The following is a 21,944-nucleotide window of genomic DNA, read 5'->3' as shown; positions in this document are numbered from 1 at the left end:
GTTCATTGTGTCAGTCACACACGCAACTATTCATATGTTTTGACAAGAAGTGTGTAGGCAAACCTGTGTCTAAACAGCGATTGTCTCATTGGATAGTGGATACAATTTCACAGGCATATTCCAATCAAAATCTACCCATCCCTGGTGATCTTGTTGCTCATTCTACTAGGAGTATGGCTACTTCCTGGGCGGCACTTAAGGGGGTAGCACTTTCGGACATTTGTGCTGCAGCTTCTTGGAGTTCTCCATGCACGTTTACTAGATTTTATAGGATTAATGTAACAAATCCGAATTCTTTTGGATCCACTGTTCTATCTGTGGTCAGGTGTACAGGAAAAGGGAAAGATGTTAGTCCCTCGTGACCCTGGTGGTATAAGTCATCCAAGGTAAGACCGTGGTGACGGTCTGAGTGAGGTCGAAATAGATCGTAAGTTATGTCCATAACTATGGATCTATGAGACCGAACGATGACCGTCACCATCCTCTGTCACTCGGGACGAGCTGGGCGTTCCAGGCAAGAGGAAGTGGTTGGTTCACCTGGATGTTATATAGCCAACCCCTAGGGTCAGTCACCTGACATTGTTGTTATTAGGTCTCGAGGATAGGCGGAAGAATGGCGTCTTTCAAGGTAAGACCGTGGTGACGGTCATCGTTCGGTCTCATAGATCCATAGTTATGGACATAACTTACGATATACCCCAGTCGTCCAGGGTGTTGCTGATGCTCTCTGTGACATGGGCAGCTGTGTGACTTCCCTTTAGCTCTTTTGTACACAGAACAAAGTTTTCTAGGTCCCATGTGTCTGAAATGAAGTGAGCTGTGATTGTCACGTAAGCATGTGTTGCCAGTGATGTCCACCCGTCTAGTTAGAGCGGGTTTCTTGTCCTGCAATAAGGTCATAATGTTTTCTCGCATGGTGTCATAAAACTTTACTGTGCGGGCTGACATAGTGGTGCGACATGGAATTGTGTATCGTGGCTCCAGTTCCTTTATCAGGTCCTGAAACCTGATAAAAAAACCTGAAATCTCCTGAAATTACACATATAGGTCTCATATCCCTGCAAATAAACCTTGCCATCTTATCAGTGATGGCATTTACCCGTGCATCTGACAAGGTGCCGACCGGTTGTGCAGGAAAGTATGCAGTCATGCAATGTTGGACGCCCGATGCTCTGGCCGTCTGCTGTGTCTCTAACTCTGTTGCCTCATTTGGATGGTAACTTGACAGGTGAGAGCGAAGATTGGAAGTCGAGGATGTGTAAGTAAATCGTTTTTTACAGATTCTGCAAACTACCTTATCTTTAACGGTTACTTTACCATCAACGGTGTAGAACCCAAAATGTTTCCAGACACTACTTTTAAGATGGATTGGGGTCGTAATTGTCCGCTCAGGCTGGCCGTTCTTATCTTTCATTTTCAAAACAGACTGGCTATTATTCGCTTGATTTGGTCATGACATACGCTAAAATACAATTAAGCCCCTTTCACACTGCACGTCGGACCCGCAATATTCCCGGAACATTGCCGGGTCGCCTTCTGTGTGAAAGCAACCACGTCCCAGGATTGATTACCGAATTCGACCCGGGTCGGGGACCTAGTAATATTGCGGTATTCGACCCGGGACGAGCGCTGTGTGAACAAAAACCAAAACTAATGCCGCAACGTGTACGTAGTTATCGTGCGACTCCTAGAGCTTGTGTTTTCAATAACACAACCCTGCAGTGCCAGAAGAGCTCGTCGGTGTTTTAAACGCAGAGAGTGTTCGTATACAAAAGAAACTAAAATTAAACAAGCAGAAATGAGCGCAAACTGGACACAAGTCGAGACCACGGAGCTCCTTACTATCCGCGCTTTAGCGGAGATCGCTCGCCGTTATACGTCACATCAGGATGTCACGTGTCAACTCGATCCGGGACCGTTACGGGTTGTGTGTGAAAGCGCACATATTACGGTATTTCGCTGGCAGTGTGAATGGACCAAATCTAGCGACCCGGGAACAAATGCCGGGTCGCATTATCCGTGTATTTGCAGGAATTGCAGTGGGAAAGGGGCTTTAGAGCACCCTCTATTGGATGAGATGGCAAACAATAAAATAAAAACCGGATAGTTTATTTATAGTTCGATTACGGATATTTCACGTCATGTTCCAATGCATATTCGAATATCGAATAAAAAGTGACAGCCCTATGGCTGACTGTGAAAAACATGCACTATTCCGAAAGTAAAACCCCAGCTGTAGCCTTAACTTAGATAACAAATGTTTAATATGTAACTTGTATGATAAGTCCTCTTCCAACACAAAGCCTAGGTATCCCTGTAAAGTGTGAAGAGATGGTAAAGAAGATTCACACTTACGTTTCCAAGGAAAAAAACATATTTAGTTTTCTTATCATTCAGAACTAGCCTTAGAGAGATGAGGTTACGCTGAAGTATTACAAATGCTTCCTGCAGCTTTAAGATGCAGCTTTCAATGGAGGATGCAAAACGTCTCGGTTACGTATGTAACCCTCGTTCCCTGAAGGAGGGAACGGAGACGTACGTCAGAACTGAACCGACGAATGGGATCTTACTTTAGAGACCAATCCTACTTCGAGCATCTAACAACGAGCCAATGAAATTTGGCATGCGATCACGCATTCCACGCTCCGCCCCGCAGCGCGGGTATAAATAGGAAGTGGAATGGTAGATCAGCGCTTTTCCTACTGAGGAGCCGAAAGGTGACCGGACTCCCAGCGGAAGCACAGCATCTGGCGACGGGACGTACGTCTCTGTTCCCTCCTTCAGGGAACGAGGGTTACATACGTAACCGAGACGTTCCCTTTCAGTCGGTCACGTTCGACGTACGTCAGAACTGAACCGACGAATGGGATCCCTATGGAAAACGCCAGGATGCTGGCCCTTCCAGCGTCCTGCTTGAGCGCACTGCACCGTCTAGTATGGTACGGAAGTCAGGGCTCCAAGCAGGGAGTACAGTCACTGCTGTTTCTGCAAGACCCACTCAGAATGACTATTGGATAACGCTGGGAAAGCGTGCCTACCTCGTGCTTGAGAGAGAGGGTACGCTGCGGGGCCACGTCCTTCAGGGAAGGAGAGGTGGCAGAATACACATAAGGACTAACCTGGCAGGGTAGTGCAACATATGGCAGTCTCTGGGGTGGTTCCAGCCTGACTGAAGGGGGGAAAGAACACGCCCAGAGACGACAGAGCGGGCTCTGTCGAGGGAAAGACACGGGGCTAGCCCGAAGGGTAGCTGATACCGTGGAAGAATACACATATGGGGTTGCCGTGAGGGAACCGCTACATATGGAACCCAGCCTACAGCCACGTTTCACAAGCATACGGGTGCAGGCCTGGCGTCAGACGGTCCGCAACGTCTGGCACCGGAGGGGTGACGGAGGAGCTCGACAGGGTTAGCCGGTTTCCCGGGGAACACAACTGGAGACAATAGACGCCCAGAGGGCGGGAGTGGCGTTTCGCAAGCCGACACTTAGAACGGGCACTAAGCGCTCCTGGCCACTGGGGGCGAGGATGCGGGAAGATACCGGCTCTACACGTAAGCTATAGAATCTAGCAAACGTGTTAGGTGTCGCCCAGCCCGCAGCTCTACATATGTCTGTCAGCGAGGCGCCTTGCGCCAGCGCCCAGGAAGAAGCAACACTCCGAGTGGAGTGAGCTCTTACACCGAACGGGCAAGGCACGTCTTGGGACTGGTAGGCCAAGACTATAGCATCCACTATCCAGTGGGCTAACCTCTGCTTGGAGACAGCCTTTCCCTTCTGCTGGCCTCCGTAACAGACGAAGAGTTGCTCTGAGGTCCGAAGGCTTTGGGTCCGGTCAACATAAGCGCGAAGAGCGTGGACCGGACACAGCAAAGCCAGGGCTGGGTCTGCCTCCTCCGAAGGCAGCGCTTGCAGGTTCACCACCTGATCCCGGAAGGGAGTGGTAGGAACCTTGGGCACATATCCGGGCCGGGGTCTCAGGACGACGTGAGAGTTACCTGGCCCGAACTCTAGGCACGATTCGTTGACCGAAAGTGCATGCAGGTCCCCTACCCTCTTGATCGAGGCCAATGCCGTCAGGAGCACTGTCTTCATTGACAAGATTTTCAACTCACAAGACGCCAAGGGCTCGAAGGGAGGGCTCTGAAGTGCTCGGAGCACTAGAGCTAAGTCCCAAGAGGGTATCGAGGATGGACGAGGAGGATTTAGTCTCCTCGCACCTCTGAGGAACCTGACGATTAGGTCGTGCTTCCCCACGGACTTACCTTCTACTACATCATGGTACGCTGCTATTGCTGCAGCATATACCTTGAGGGTGGAGGGAGACAGCCTTCTCTCCAACCCATCTTGCAGGAAGGAAAGCACGACACTGATCGAACACCTTCGGGGGTCTTCCCGGCGGGAAGCGCACCACTCAACGAACAGGTTCCACTTCAGAGCATAGAGGCGCCTCGTAGAGGGGGCTCTAGCTGAAGCGATGGTATCTACGACAGCTTGTGGTAGTCCATCTAGAACCTCCGCGTCCCGTCCAGGGACCAGACATGAAGATTCCAGAGGTCTGGACGCGGGTGCCATAGCGTGCCCCGTCCCTGAGAAAGAAGGTCCTTCCTCAGGGGAATCGGCCAAGGAGGGGCTGTCGCGAGGAGTGTGAGTTCTGGGAACCAGGTCCGGTTGGGCCAATACGGCGCAACTAACAAGACCTGCTCCTCGTCCTCCCTGACCTTGCACAGAGTCTGTGCAAGAAGGCTCACTGGGGGGAACGCATACTTGCGTAGGTCCCGGGGCCAGCTGTGCGCCAGTGCATCTGTGCCGAGGGTACCCCCGGTCAGGGAATAGTACCACTGGCAATGGGTCGAGTCCGGAGAGGCAAACAGGTCGACCTGTGCGGCTCCGAACTGGTCCCATATCAGCTGGACCGCCTGGGGGTGGAGTCGCCACTCTCCCGGAGGTGTCGGCTGACGAGAGAGCTCGTCGGCTGTCTGGTTCAGCACACCAGGGACATGAATGGCCCGAAGCGACCTCAGCTGCTTCTGACTCCACAGGAGGAGGTGGCGGGCGAGTTGGAGCAGACGACGGGAGCGTAGACCACCCTGACGGTTGATGTACGCAACGGCCGTGGTGCTGTCCGTACGGACCAGTACATGCTTGCCACGCAGCGGCCCCTTGAGGCGGCGGAGTGCCAGATGTACTGCCAGTAACTCGAGGCAATTGATATGCCAATGCAATTGCGGCCCCGTCCACAGACCAGCAACTGCATGCCCGTTGTACGTGGCCCCCCAGCCCGTGGTGGAGGCATCCGTGAATAGCACAGCATGCCTGGACACTTGTTCTAGGGGCACCCCGGCCCGGAGAAACGAAGTGCTGGACCACGGGCTGAAGGTTTGGCGGCAGTAAGGAGACACTGGGACCCGGTACTGACCGCTCTGCCACGCCCACCTCGGGACTCGGCCATTGAGCCAGCGTTGAAGCGGTCTCATATGAAGCAATCCGAGCGGCGTGACCGCGGCTGCAGATGCCAATGCCCCAGGAGCCTCTGAAAGAATTTCAGTGGGACCGCTGTCCTGCTCTTGAACATATTCAAGCAGTTCAACACCGACTGGACTCGCTCCTCGGTGAGGCGCGCCGTCCGGTTGACCGAGTCCAGCTCCATACCGAGATAAGAGATCCTCTGTGTGGGACAGAGTTTGCTCTTCTCTCGGTTGACCCGAAGGCCCAACTGGCTGAGGTGACTGAGCACCAGGTCCCTGTGTTCGCACAACTGGTCCTTCGACTGGGCTAGGATCAGCCAATCGTCGAGGTAGTTGAGAATCCGAACGCCGCGTTCTCAGAACGGAGCAATGGCTGCCTCCGCGACCTTCGTAAAGACGCGGGGCGACAGGGACAGCCCGAAGGGCAGGACCTTGTACTGATATGCTTTCCCCTCGAACGCCAAACATAGGAACGGTCTGTGTTGAGGGAGAAAGACACACGGAAGTACGCATCCTTCAGGTCGATCGCTGCAAACCAATCCTGGGGACGGATGCATTGGAAAATGCGTTTCTGCGTCAACATCCTGAACGGGAGCTTGTGCAGGGCCCGATTCAGAACTCGCAGGTCCAGGATTGGTCGTAACCCACCCCCTTCTTGGGCACAATGAAGTAGGGGCTGTAGAACCCCGTCTTCATATCGGCTGGAGGAACCGGCTCGATCGCGTCCTTCGCCAGTAGGACCTCGATCTCTGACCTCAAGACCTGAGCATCGCTGCTTCGCCCGGAGGCGAAGAGGATGCCCCTGTACTTGGGCGGCCGGCGCGCGAACTGAATCGCGTAGCCGAGTCTGATGGTACGGATGAGCCAGCAAGACGGCCCGGGGAGACCTAGCCAGGACCCCAGAGACCGTGCAAGCGGGACCAACCGCACCACAGACGTGCCCGGGGTGGGGCAGCGAAGCGGAGTACTCTGGCCCGACTCGGGAGGCCCGGAGGCGGCCCGAAGTGTTGCCTGAGCACTCCTGGTTTGGACAGAGAGTGGGTGAGAAGGCCCGGGGGCGTCCTCTGAGCCCACTCTGCTGCCCACTGCCCGGAGGCAGGAAAGTGAAGCACTCAGCCCCGACCCGGGAGGCCCGTGGGCGGCCCGGAGTGTTGACTGAGTGCTCACGAGAGAGGAAGTGTGTGGGTGAGAAGGCCCGGGGGCGTCCTCGAGGCCCACACAACTGCCCCCTGGCGACGGGAGGGTAGGAAAGGAGTGACAAGGCCCGTGGGCGTCGCACACTGCCAACCTGACCCCCTTGGGGCCCAGAGAGAGAGGAAACTGCTCTTAAAATGTGGGTACCACTGGACTCCGGAGACCCAGTGGCAGAACCGAAACCAGTCAGGGCCCCCCGGTCCTCCTCCGGGGGGGTGGGGGAGGGATGCGAACATCGTCTCCCCCGAGCAGCTCCTGTTCTCCCTAGCCGGCCCGTCTCAGGGCCGCGTCCCCTTGCGCTTGCCTGCCGGTTAGCGGGCCCTGGACGGGTTGGGCGTCCCTCGCGTCCGGCACCCTGCTCCTCCAGTGGAGGCTGCTGCTCGGCTCTAGCAGGGTGGAGGCGGACGCAGGAGGGGATGCCCTCGGCGACGAGCCGGCAGAGGCGCTGCGACCGACGACCGAGCAGCTGGTCGTCGGCACCCTGGTGCAACGCCTCCGTCTGCTCTTGGGCCACCAAGAACTGCTGGGCAAAGTTCTCGATGGTGCCGCCGAGGAGGCCAGCCCGACAGACAGGCTTTTCTTGCGCATATCTGCCAGGTTAGCCCCCTATTCCTGGACCACTAGTGTGGACATCGCCTGACCCAGGGAGCGTGCAGTGATTTTCGTCGCCCATAGGGCGAGGTCCAACACCGCACGCAGTTCCTGCACAACCCCTGGGCTGGGACTACCCTCGTGCGTGCAGGGCAGAGGGCAGTGAGAGAGGGAAAACAATGATACTTTTTTTTTTTTTTTTTTTTTTTGTCTCATTTTTGGCCCTTTTGACCCTCCATATTTCCCTCTCTCCGATGCAGCAATTGACATCTGTCCTCTGCCAGAGCCAAAAATGAAACGCTAGCCCTTTTTCTCTTTAGGATCAGCGATTCCACCTTCAACTACCAGCAGGCATGCGAGACAGTGAACGTGGCCGTCAGAACGGCACACAGCGCACTGAGCGCTCAAGCCTCTATGAAGAAGGCAAGGCGAACAATGCCCTGACGTGGTCGTGTTCTCATGAGAGAATCCGTACCACCCACGAACAGAGTCTCAGCATGCTTTTGATGCGATAGAGGAGTGGGGGCCCGAGGGGATTTACCCGGCGGGGAATCCCCACTGTAATCCTCAGGCCACCAGCGCTTATCAGCCAAAGTAGCCCTTTTCCAGTAACACTAGAAATGAACTAGATCGGGGGATAGGCGAAGGGACTCGACCCCATCTGAGGTTTCATAGTCTCGACCGCGCATCTAGAGCGCCGACTGACGCGCGCCGGTTGTCGTGACAACCACCGCTGTCAGCCGGCCGCTCGACGGCACACGGCGCGCTGAACACTCGAGCCCTTTATGAGAAGGGGGAGACGAACAACGCGCCGACGTGACCATGTTCTTTTACCAGAACATGAATCACCCACGATCGCAATCTCACATGCGCTCGTGGCCGTCAAGAGGACAGGAAACAGTTGCATACCAGGAATACACGGTTTGAATGACATCTTGAAAAAGACGCAGGGTCAAACCGTGTTGCTCTTTTGTGAATGGAAAGCTGCTCTTTTAGTGTGCTGAAGCACTCAGGGAGATGACCGCGGCTCCACACAGTTCGTTCTGCAAGCCTGTGTGAGCTCTCAGTGATGTGTATTTGTGTGTGTGTAACGCCCAGCGAACCAACAGTTTGTATAGGAAACGCTCAGCGAACCAACAGTTTGTATGGGAAACGCTCAGCGAACCAACAAGCTCCTTTAGATCGCTTGATCACTGATCAGACGGTCTCTCACTAACGCGCCGTATCACCCGCACTGGCAGACTCTCTCACTCAACACTCTTTGACTCGTAGTCAGACACTCTTCGTAGGAAACAGTAAGCACTGCTCGGCTCCGAAGTAGAAAGCGCTGATCTACCATTCCACTTCCTATTTATACCCGCGCTGCGGGGCGGAGCGTGGAATGCGTGATCGCATGCCAAATTTCATTGGCTCGTTGTTAGATGCTCGAAGTAGGATTGGTCTCTAAAGTAAGATCCCATTCGTCGGTTCAGTTCTGACGTACGTCGAACGTGACCGACTGAAAGGGAACAGTAAATTATGGTGTCATCAGCATATAAATGAATACTTGCATCTGTCAAATTATCCCCAAGATTATTTATATATAATGTAAATAACAGGGGACCCAGAATGGACCCCTGTGGCACACCAGATTCAATACTGAGCTTATCGGAACGAAACCCCTTAATTTGCACTCTTTGACACCTGTTCTGTAAGTAGCTCCAATCCAGCCCAAAGCGGCTTCAGAAAGAGGAATACTTAATAGACGCGATAAAAGGATACCATGATTGACAGTGTCGAAAGCTTATTAAAAACATTTATCATGTCTTTTCTATTAGTAATCAGTAGGGGTGTAACAATGATTCGATTCGACTGAAATGAAACTGTCACTGATTACAATTTTTGGCTAAAAAGTTAGTGAATCGATTCGGATCATATCGTTCTTAATGAACCAATATTGTCCTTAAATCGTATCGACAACCTCAAATCATAATACGAATCGTATCGTTGTTAAAATGAATCGTTACACCCCTAGTAATACAACGTGGAAGGAGAAAGTGATTTGATGGTTTTCCAAAAATTCATAGGATTATTTATATTTTGTGCGGTTTCATTTAGATAATATTCAGATTTGATCTATGTATTAAAGCCGTACATTTGTTTCGCAATGTTCTAAATGCTACCCAATCTTTTATCCGATTTCCTCGCTATGCCAAATTTCTTTCATGAAGACGATCAGATAGTTCATTTGAGAACCATGGGTTATCACTGCCTTTTACTCTGAATGTCCTAACAGGTGCATGCTTATTCACAATCTGCAAGAATAAAGTATGAAAATACTGCTATGCAATGGTCACATCAGGTATTAAAAACAATCTATCCCAATCAGATGAAAACAACTCCTGCAGAAACCCGTGTGTATCAAACAGTTTAAAGCTCCTCTTTGTAATAAATCTAGTTTTACTTTGGGAATTTTACAATCCCTTATAACGGCAATAGAACAATGATCACTGACATCATCAGAAAAAACCCCTGTATAAGTGTATTTATGGGGTTTACTTGTTAACATATCATCTCTTAAAGTGGACTTACTTGGGTTCTTATGATTTGGTCGTGTTGGTGATTCAATAAGTTGAGTAAAATTTACAGAATCACAATAAGCTTTAAATAAGCTTTAAACTGTTCTGAGTTTGATGTTAACCAATTCCAATTCAAATCACCCAATAATACAAGATCTTTAGAAAGTAAGTCGGTTAAAGCAGCTGACAGTGAGGTGAGAGCATCACTGTTTGCTGCTGGTGGTCTATAACAACCAACTATACGTAAATAACAATCCTTTCCATATTCCAGATTAATAGCCCAAAACTCAAACTGTTTTACGATCAGTTCTAAACACATTATACCCCTCTAATGCAATATCGTGGCTGGAGATTGATTTTTTTAAGCCACGTCTCAGAAATAACCAAAACATCTGCTTTGGTCGTCCTGGCCCATATTTGTAATTGGTCTAATTTTGGCAACAGGCTACGGACATTTAAGTGTACAATGCCAAGGCATCATCGTGTGGGCTCTTTTATTATTACCCATATAAAAATAAACAATTGAACAAGGCAGAAGAAAACTACTACACTTGTTTATTTGGATACATTTTAGGAGAACTAAAAAGGGGAAAAATAATTATAGATTTTGTTTGCCAAATGCACAATATTAATAACCCGCACAACTATCAGGAGAATGACACTCTCAGAAAACATGAATGTTTAATATTGTGGTCATGTGTTTATTGTGGAGATCAAAAAGAGTTTGTCAAATGTATGACTGTTATAAAAGCTTCTGACCTTTACAGGATATGAGTATGAATATGTTTCTGTCAGTTTTGAGCTGTTATTCTGTCTTGTAAAGGGATATTTATTCAGCACTGTACATTGAGCACATCTAGTGTTGAAACTGATGAATAATGATATCACTGATGATGATGATGATGTCATCAACATTAAATATTAATATAACTAAAGCATCTTCAGCTCTTTCTGGCATTTTCTCTTCCTTGTAAAACATTTTCAGAAATATATGTAATATATTCACTCTTGTGTTGCTGTATATCATGTTTCTCTAATCTTAAGTTACTCAATCATGTAAAACTGTTTTAAAGTTCAGTTCTGCTCTTTCTCTTTATGATGGATGTGTGGAAACGGCTTTTGCCGAGTCAAGTCATGATTACTGTTATAAAGTCAGTGTTTACACGCTTAAGCTTATTTTACTCTGCTTTGTTATATTGAGGGCGAGCTGCTGAGCGCGGAAGAGAAGAGAGAAGAGCAAGAAGAAACTTTTCTCAGTTCCCTGGTCATCCCAAACACACTCAAGAGCTTCATCCAAAACACACTCAAGATCTTCATCAGAAACACACTCAAGAGCTTCGTCAGGACCGACAGCATCAGGTTTGTCGAGTGTAATGCTGGGATTGTGTTTCTGATGACACATTAATGTTCAGTTTGCTTTATTACAATCTGACTCACACTGTGGAGATATCCTAAAAAAACAAGAGTTTGCAATAACTGGATGGATTTCGTGTTTTAAAAACAAAATGTTGCTTAAATTATTTTTAAACGCGCTCTTCATGTTAAATATTAATAATTATAGTGTAAACTATTTGTGCAAAACTCAAACGTGACGTGTGGCATGCCTGATCAAGAGTCGCGGTCATTTGTGGAGAGAAACATCACAAAACATCTGATTTTCAGGAAATTCGATCAGACACCAATTATAAGATGTGCAACAAATCAGCAGCTCTGCAGTTTATTAGATGTTTCTGAAGTGGAAGTGTTTCTGTTTAGTGCTTGCTGTCATTCAGCAGAAACTTGAAAATGTGAAATAGTGACGCTATGATGTTTAATAAATAATAAAACAAAGATTAAAATGATTGTTCTGAGATGCTGTGAGAGGCCGTACACCGATCAGGCATAACATTATGATCTAATATTGTGTTGGTCATCCATTTGCTGCCAAAACAGTCCTGACCCGTCGAGGCATGGACTCCACTAGACCCCTGAAGGTGTGCTGTGGTAAATGGCACCAAGATGTTAGCAGCAGATCATTTAAGTCCTGTAAGTTGCGAGGTTTGGTCCTCCAGTAGCTCGTCTGTTTGATCGGACCACACGGGCCAGCCTTCGCTCCCCACGTGCATCAATGAGCCTTGGCCGCCCATGACCCTGTGGCCGGTTCTCCACTGTTCCTTCCTTGGAGCACTTTTGATAGATACTGACCACTGCAGACCGGGAACAGCCCACAAGAGCTACAGTTTTGAAGATGCTCTGACCCAGTCGTCTAGCCGTCACAATTTGGCCCTTGTCAAACTCGCTCAAATCCTTACGCTTGCCCATTTATCCTGCTTCTAACACATCAACTTTGAGGACAAAATGTTCACTTGCTGCCTAATATATCCCACCTACTAACAGGAGCCGTGATGAAGAGACCATCAGTGTTATTCATGTCACCTGTCAGTGGTCATAATGTTATGCCTGATCTGTGTTTGTTCTCACATAAACACTACAAAAACACAGAGAGTCTGAAAAAAACACGTATTCTGAGTAAATGTTATGATGTGTTCTGTTTAACAGATAACTGGACCGCTGTGAAGATCTCTGCGGCAGAGATGGGGCTGAATCGAAGGTGAGATCACTTTCTACCAGAGAGTAATTAAAAGAGATTTAAAATTAGAAATGTTTAAAAATTAATCTAAATAGATCGTCTTATTCATTGAGAAATTATGTTCTATCTAAACAAATATTAGGTAAACGTGTGAATATATATATTTATCCAAAAGTGGACTAAATATTACTAGCCTTGTGTACTGAAGCAGTGTGATCAAAAATAAATGGGAGCAAACACGATTGAAACACAAAGACAGGAGAGGCCTGAAATTTTCATCATAGGTACACTTCAACTATGAGAGACAGAATGAGATTTTTTTTTTTTCAGAAAATCACTATCTATTTTTTAAATAATTTGTTTGCAAATTATACTATTTGGTCACCTTCAAAAAAGCAAGATTTCTGTCTCTCACAGACCTGTAACTTCTTCTTTAAGAGGCTCCTCAAGTCCTCCATTCGTTATCTGTATTAATGGCACCTGTTTGAACTCGTTAGCAGTATAAAAGACACTTGTCCACAACCTCAAACAGTCAGACTCCAAACTCCACTATGGCCAAGACCAAATAGCTGTGAAAGGACACCAGAAACAGAACTGTAGAGCTGTAACAGGCTGGGAAGACTAAATCTACATTAGGTAAACAGCTTGGTGTGAAGATATCAACTGTGGGAGCAATTATTAGAAAATGGAAGACATACAAGACCACTGATAATCTCCCTTGATCTGGGGGCTCCACGCAAGATCTCACCCCGTGGGGTCAAAATGATCACAAGAACGGTGAGCAAAAATCCCTGAACCACACAGTGGGACCTAGAGAATGACCTGCAGAGAGCTGGGACCAAACTAACAAAAGCTACCTTCTGTAACACACTACGCCATCGGGGACTCAAATCCTGCAGTGCCAGATCAAGGGGGTAATCTAGCACTCGGAAAGCGTTCCACCCCTAGGGGCTGCCATTGCTAACCAAGCCATCACCTGCTGTTAGCATCCCATTGACTCCCATTCATTTTTGAGTCACTTTGACAGTGAATAACTTTACATCAGAGGCGTTTAAAGACTCCATTTGTCCACAGTTTATTTCTAAATAAACACGACAATGCATAAAAGGCTCCATTACCTTGTATCTTACACTATCGCCCCGCAGAAGCTGTTTTTGTAAAAATAGGCTAACTATTGCGTCATAACCAACGTGACTCTGTCGCACAGTTGAGCAATTACCGTATAGACCTGTGGAGACGCTCGCAGGCAATCTTTTACTGTCAATAAGACAGTCGGGGGGACGTGGAGACATAAAGTCAAGGGAGAAGAATGGAGAGAAGCCCATAGTAAGCCAAAAGCAACGGGAGAAAATATTTAAACAACGGGATTCAGATTTCACTTTCCAGGGGTGGTAAGTACTCAAGTAAAAATACTTGGATACATTACTTAAGTATTTTTTTGGGGGATCTGTACTTTACTTGAGTATATTTTATTTGCATCTACTTTTACTCTTACTTCACTACAATATTAAAGGCAAAGTTTACTTTTTACTCCAATACATTTCCCCATGCCCGCTCCAAGTATTAAGTATTTATTACACTTGATTTCCAAACCGGTGTGGTCGGTCATGGATGATCCAGTCGGGTATAGACTTGGAAAAGCTGACAAGTCAGGTTTGCCACACTAATGTTAGCTCAGTGTTTCCCCAACTTTTTTATTTTGCGGCACACAATTTACTATGAAAACATCAGTAACATTTTACAATACAGGTGCACTATTATAATTCATGCCTAACTAATGCACAGATAATCATGAGTTAATGTATTACTAATGAATAACTAATCCATTTATTAATGATTACTGCATCAGCAACTAATGAACATTCTCTATGATTAATAGATTAAGTAATATATGAATTGCTATTAATTAAATATGACATCATTAATTCCCTAATAACATATTACATTAACTAATAATGTAAATTCATGTATTCAAAGCCATGCATTCCGACTCTCAGTTGTCTGTTTAATTAATCATTAATCATAACAATTGGCAAAATTATAGTATGACTTTACTTGTTGAGGCACATGACTATTAACTAATTGTTACGTTATATGTCATTGTGGTTATGGCTTTTGAATTAATTTTGAATTAGTTAATAGTATCTTGCTCCTCATCTGTTTTATGGAGCTAATGTTATGGAACACGTCTATTTTAAGTTTAACCCCTATACTGCGTTAAGGTGCTTCATTGTCTCCTATTAATTGCAAATCTAACAAATTCTTAATTGCAGTATCTAATCTTATCATTTGTTCAATTAAAGCATTGCATATCAGTCCGAAAAGATTTTATCTGCTTAATTATTGATATTTACAGTTAATTTGAATATCTACTTTTTACTTTCGGTACTTGAGTACGTTTTAAATCTGATACTTTTGTACTTTTACTCAAGTGATGTTTGAATGGAGGACTTTCTACTTTTACTGGAGTATTTTTTTATTTAGGTATATATACTTTCACTCGAGTATAACTTTTGAGTACTTTTACCACCTCTGTCACTTTCCACAACTACTAGAAGACCTACAGCTATCAGACAGGAGGCTCACGTCTAGGGTTGGGCATCGTTTTGATTTGAACGATTCTGATTCCGATTCCGATTCTTACTTTCGATTCCGGTTCTTTTCGATTCTCGATTCCGATTCTTTGAGGGGTGGAGTCAAAACATGTCACATCGATATTCAATGCTATTTTCAATAAAACGGGGGGAAAACGCTGCATATACTGTCAATTAGATATTTTTTATATAATTTTTTTTTGTCTGTCTTTTGAAAGTCTAGGCAATCAAAAATTTCTTCTGAAGAGATCCCTTTATATGATAAAGCTTTTAAGCTTTTTCTCATATATAAACATTGATCAATGACTATTAAAATTATCTCACAAATATTTGTTAACTCAATGTATTTTTTACAACGGGGTAATTGTGTTGCAATAGTTTACACACAGCACAAGTAAGCTTGATTTTGAATGTTAAATTGAATAAACAAAGATACATATTACACAAAATAGCACAAATAAATACAATAGAATAAAATATATAAATGAAATAGACTGCTTTATTTTTTCAGGTAGGTCTAACATTCAGGTAAGAAACTGAATAAAAAAACGCAAAGTGGCTAAATAAATTTAAAATTACATTGGATAATGTTTTTTGCAAAAAATTAAATAGTTTCATATAAAACCATTAAAGTTACACAAGTTGATCAGTCAAGAGCAGTGTGATTGTTTGTCTTTTTGGAGTTTGACTTTGAATAACAAATGACTGCGGTCCCTTTAAGAACTGGCGCACTCATGGATTCTGAACACTGTTCCTGTTACTCATTCTTCATTTCTACCTGAATTGTTTAAGACTGTGTTTACATACTCTTCAAAATGTGCACTGAGAATTTGTTTGAGTGTATTTGACCAATAATAAGCAGGAAAAAGAAGCACATATTTGCACTTGTATGTCAGAGGGGGCTTTATTACGGTGTGTGTGTGTGCGCGCTTCAGATGTGAGCCTGAAATCTGCGGGGATTCGTAGAATTATGTGCAATCCCGCGCGAAATTCAGACCGATCACACACACTAACACTAACACGCTGTCGTAAGGAAAAGTCCAGCAGAACGCGCGTCCGTCGTGTTCAGAGGTTAACCGGCTGAATGAGAATATATGCGGCTGCGCGTCAACTCGCTGTCGGTCAGAGAGGAGAGGAGAGGAGAGGAGAGCAGCTGGGATCGATTGTGTAGGCTGAGCAGGCTATCGTATCTTTACAGATATTTCAGTATCGATATTTTTGACAACACTAGTTGCACTGTGCCGACCCAGGCTTTTAAAAGTGAAATAAATCCACACTTCAGAGCCGCTTACCGGGCTTCCATGACTAAAAGAACAAGCGGGCGCGCCGGCGCGCGGAAGCACCGGAAATCAGGTGGCCATGGAAACCAAAACTTGCGCGCTTGGAACCGAAGATCGGAACCGAAAATAAATTTTCTAAACGATTCCAATGGAATCGTTATTTTTTTAAACGGTTCCAAGTTAGAACCGGTTCTCGATGCCCAACCCTACTCACGTCACATCTACGTTCTCAAGCTCAGTCTGAGCCTGCGCAGTTCGCTCAGCCATCAGGAAGTGAGTGCTCCTTTACTGACATCACTTAACGCCGTAGAAGTCAATGGGATAGCTCTGTCCATGTGCCAGATGTGTGCACCTGCTTAACCAGTACATGTCCGGGCCCATCTGAAGTTTGCTAGAGAGCATGTGGATGGTCCAGAAGAGAATTGGGAGAATGTCAGATGAAACCAAAATATAACTTTTTGGTAAAAAAACTCAACTTGTCGTGTTTGGAGGTGAAAGAATGCTGAGTTGCACCATACCTACTGTGAAGTTTGTGGTTGGAAACATCATGCTTTGGGGCTGTTTTTCTGCAAAGGGACCAGGACCTCTAATCTGTGTAAAGGAAAGAATGAATGGGGCCATATATTGTGAGATTTCTAGTAAAAACCTCCTTCCATCAGCAAGGGCATTGAAGATGAAACGTGGCTGGGTCTTTCAGCATGACAATAATCCCAAACACACCGCCCGGGAGAGGCTTCATAAGAAGCATTTCAAGGTCCTGCAGTGGCCTAGCCAGTCTCCAGATCTCAACCCCATATAACATCTTTGGAGGGAGTTGAAATTCCGTGTTGCCCAGCAAAGCCCCAAAACATCACTGCTCTAGAGGAGATCTGCATGGAAGAAAAGATTTAAATCTGATTCAAGTTATGTGTTTTTCTCACTTATCACACAAGCCGACAGAAAGCAAGTTAATGCGTTTACATGCAGCGCAAAACCGCACTGGTCTCCATCAAGAGGGTAGGGGACCTGCAGGCATTTTCGGTTGACAAAGCGTGCCTGGAATTCGGGCCGGGTGACTCTCACGTGATCCTGAGACCCCGGCCTGGATATGTGCCCAAGGTTCCCACCACTCCGTTCAGAGACCAGGTGGTGAACCTGCAAGCACTGCCCTTGGAGGAGGCAGACCCAGCCTTGGCACTGCTCTGTCCAGTACGTGCTCTTCGCGCTTACGTAGACAGGACGTGGTGTTTCAGGACGTCAGACCAGCTCTTTGTCTGTTATTGTGGGAAGCTGATAGGGAAGGCTCTCTCAAAGCAAAGGTTGTCTCACTGGATAGTGGACACCATTGTTTTGGCATACCAGCAACTCGGAGTGTGGCCTCCTCTTGGGCTTTAGCGCATGGCGCTCCGCTGACAGACATCTGCAGAGCTACCGGCTGGGCGACACCGAACACATTTGCCAGATTTTACAATCTCCGAGTGGAGCCTGTATCCGACTATGTACTCGCCTCTACAAGTGGCCGGTAATGGATTGGCTCAGGTGTCTTCTCCTTGCTCGCCATTCCACTCCACGGACTGATACGTGCAATATTCTTCTCAGGGGAGCTTCTCCGGAAGCCCTGAGCTCCTCCAGCACTGCCGACGCCAATAAGTCTGCCCTACTCAGCCCAGACATTCGTGTCCGGGCAGGTGCCACATGTGCATGGTTCCCCCTCCGGGCGACCCCCATATGTGTATTTCCACCGTAAGCCTCCCTGGCTGGTACCCCAGCGATCTTCCTTATGTAGCCTTAGTGGGTCATAGGTGTATTCTAAGTCCTCCCTACGGGTAGGCACTTGGCGCATATCTCCTACTGGAATATATGCCTCCCAGTGTACCTTGGTATCTCCTGTGTTAAGTGGAGGCCTTCGACCATACTAGTCTTACGTCAGGGCACTCGCGCTTGCACAGGGCACTGGAAGACAGCTGAGTGGCGTCTTTGTATTGGGACCTCCATTCGTCAGTCACTTACGTTACTCGGAGTGACTCAATGAAAGGGAACGTCTCGGTTACGTATGTAACCCTCATTCCCTGAGGAGGGAATGGAGACGTAACGTCCCTCTGCCACATCCGCTGTACCGCTGGAACGGGAGTTCAACTTGGCTCCTCAACTGGTAAAACATAATGCGATCATGCAAGCTACTTCCTTATATACCCATGTAAATAAGTATTTGGTCTTAATCACTCACCCCGAATGTAATGTACAGTTTTTTTTAGTTATAGTATGATAAGTATTACTTTTAGTTATTAAAATGTACTTTAACTTAACACATTCTCTCTGTGGTGATGCCGGTGTTATGGATCAAATGGGGATCATGTTAACTGGGGACATCCACGTACATACAAATAATTTGACCTGGCTTTCCAGCAGATGTTAGACAACAACAGAAGAATATAATAATAAACCCATGCCTTCCCACAAACTACATCCATGCTTAAACTGTGTGAAATATGTGAGAACAGACTCCACTTCATTGAAAATCACATTAAAAAAATCTGTCACAACATCTGCTGGGAATCTAGGTAAAATTATTTTGAAATGGCAATCTATAAAGTGTGCTAAACTAAATTTTACTCTACTCTTTAATTTCCAGGACACCTAAAATCTTTGATGACTTGAGAACAAAGATGAACAGATTGAACTTAGATTTTGACAGAAATCATCAGAAACTCACTCGTCAAATAAAGGTGCTGAAGGGCATCACTGATGAATTTGAATCCATGCACAAGAACACGACAGTGGGCAGTTTGGTCGGATCATCAATCGGAGCAGCAGGAGGAATCACATCTATAGCTGGTCTGGCTCTGGCCCCGTTCACATTTGGCGCTTCTTTAGCTCTCACTGTTGGTGGAGCTGTTGTTGGAGCAGCCGGAGGACTAACAGGTATAGTATCTAACAGCATTAACACGGACCAGCAGACAAACCTGCGTGAGACTATTGAGAAGATCACCAGTGATTTCCTGAACACAATCAAAGTAATGACTGAGAGTCTGAATACAATTAATAACAGCACAGAAGACATACGTCAGATGGTGCAGCAGGAGATAATTTATATACCAGCAAGGATGACAGAAAAGGCTGATGGTGTTTCTGCCTTTACTGGACTTCCTAAAGCTGAAACTCATCAAAAGAGTTTTTTTGAAAAAAATGTTGTTAACAAAGGCCTCAAGGTTTGTTCAGGCACTGTCAAAACAATTAGTTCATCTACAAAGATTGTCAAAAATGCTCATTTGTCTGCAAAGGCTGTCAAAGCTGCTCGATTGTCTTCAAATGCTGCCCAAACTGCCCGTGTGTCTGCGCAGGCTGCAAAAGCTACCCGTGCATTGAGGATCAGTGCTGTAACCTCAGCTGTGTTTGTTGTTCTTGATGTTGTTTCTATAGTTCAAGATTCAATAGAGATCTCTGAAATCAATCAATCAGCAGACCCTGAAAAAGCCAAAAAAATCACATCAGAAACTGTGAAATTTATTCATCAGATGAGAGAAACAGTGGCTCAATTTCAGAAGATTCTAGATGAAATTAAAGAGGAAAGAGACATTGCTATCAAAGAGTTTGAGAACGAGATAAAATGTGGCACTTCTTTCCTGGGCAGGCAAAACCGTAATGTTTTATTTGTAAAGATCATTGTCTTCATCATCGTTGTTCTTGTTTTGCTTGTTCTCTGTTTCTTTCTCTTCACACATTAACCAATCATTCTGGGATTTGGATTTAGTTTAACTACATGCGATGTGCAGGTGTCCATATTAGTTGTTGTTTTTTGTTATATTACCATAGTGTAATGTAATGTGGTAACCTCCACTATAGAGAGAACTGTCATGAGTTTGACTGTACTTCTGGCTTTAATATAATTATTACAAGATGACATCAAGGGGTAAACAATATATTTTGGTTAAAAAAAAAAAAAACGGCCAAAGGATGATGTCAGACACTATTCGCTGTTACCCGTGCTCTCGCCCGTCTCATTCTGTCTCTTCTCCAACCTGTGTTCAGACTCTTCTGCAGCTCTTTCGGTACTCTTGCCTCGCCAAACTGAATTATCCCGTAGTTTTGACATGACAACATGTGACTTTCTATTCTTTCTATCTGTTGAAACCTGTAAAAAGTGTGTACGCAGCATAGCACAGGAAGTCATGATTATGTAAAATAACGCGATCACCAACATTAATATATAAATAATATAGATCATCCTGTTATTATTCTGTATCCTGTATAAGTTTAATAATCATCAGCTTAATTATTCTACCATTGAGCAAGAAGCCTTTTCTCTGTTATTGTTCCTACATCACTGTGAGGTCTACCTTGAATGTACATGGACCACAATCCTCTTGTGTTTTTATCTCGAATGTAAAACCAAAATCAGTGTTTTGATGTGAAGGACTCTAAATCAAACACATAAAGGGTATTGATAATGTTTTGGCTGATGCTCTTTCGAGAGTGTCTGGTTTATGTTGTTTCTGTATCGCCAATATTTAGGGCTGCGTGATAAATCATATTTTAATCGCGATAACAATATCTGCTTCTCTCTATTGATTTCAAATAATCATCACGATATTGACCTGCTCTTTATTTATTCTTAAAACTTGTTTTCTTTGGGGCATTTGCCTCTTGCATTTGGTAACAGGCCTCCACTAGCAGTCATGCTTGTGGTTGGCAGATGTAAAGAGCTTTAATCCCCCAAATACAGATTTTTCCTGAAAAGTATTTACTTTCTTCCCGGTGTTTTACTTAATCTGTGCAATCTGGCAACCCTCTGCACATGCTCCCTCTAAATGCGAAAGGAGCGCTGATGATCTGAAAACAAATGTGCGCTGGAGTTTGGCATCTCCACAGCGAAATCATACTTCAGTGAAAGTGTCATACAGCCAGTCTTTGTTTCTTCACAAGACACCTGTGCTATTCTGCCCTACAAAGCAAAAAGGCAGTAACTACGCAGAGTGCAGAACTGAGAAAAATGACTTTAAAGTTATCCTGTCATCCAGCCTAAGTAGTTGTAGGTAGATTATTGGACATGTGGCTTTTTTGTTACTTTATATTAGTTTTATTTTTGTACATATCAATCCTCATTTTTAATTTGGTATTTTACCCCTATTTTGCAGTTACTGTATTCTTGCTTTGTATTACTTACCAAAAACGTGGCACCATGCCAAGGAAAAAGGCAGTAACTACAGATTCTCCAAGAACTATTTTGCCACAACTTGGGCTCTGGGTGTGTTAGATATATTACTGTATTTTACTGTATTTGAAATAATTGGAACCATTTGTTTTTCTGAACATGGATATACCAAACCCAAATTAATTTGACCATTTTAGGTCAATATTTTCCACCCGGAAGCTGTTCTGGTGCTGAAACGGCTGCTTAAAGTCTCACATTGCTAAGCTGTATCAAGGCCCAAATGGGGACAATTTATTTTGAATAGGACCACATTATTATGTGTGAGTATTAGATTAATGTGTCTCTGGGGGTGTTTCTCAATCTGTAATGTAGTATCTGCTATACCTACAAATCACATTCATGTTAAAGCATTGCAAAACAACTTTTCTTTGGAGCAATATAGGCAAGTTAAACTCCAATTCAACAGAGCAAAACAAAATCATGTTGCCTAAGTGTTTCTAACGCTTTTTGTACTCTTATGATGATAACTAAGATAAACAAGTTGATGATTTTATATGGTG

General features: G+C 45.4%; 1 protein-coding gene across 1 annotated transcript; it reads left to right on the top strand.

Annotated features, from left to right (window-relative positions):
* The first annotated feature begins 613 nt into the window (after positions 1-613).
* On the top strand, positions 614-21,163 carry LOC137073103 (apolipoprotein L3-like). The gene is made up of 4 exons (XM_067441310.1): positions 614-628; positions 11,012-11,180; positions 12,349-12,400; positions 18,865-21,163. Exons 1-4 carry the CDS (start codon positions 614-616, stop codon positions 19,955-19,957), a joined length of 1,329 nt encoding a protein of 442 aa, XP_067297411.1. The 3' UTR covers positions 19,958-21,163.
* Positions 21,164-21,944: the final 781 nt, after the last annotated feature.

This window comes from Pseudorasbora parva, chromosome 1 (genome assembly GCF_024679245.1).
Source record: "Pseudorasbora parva isolate DD20220531a chromosome 1, ASM2467924v1, whole genome shotgun sequence".
In the NCBI taxonomy this organism is placed as follows: Eukaryota; Metazoa; Chordata; class Actinopteri; order Cypriniformes; family Gobionidae; genus Pseudorasbora; species Pseudorasbora parva.
Note: the sequence above shows the minus strand (reverse complement) of the source record. Positions and strands in the feature narration are given on the sequence as shown.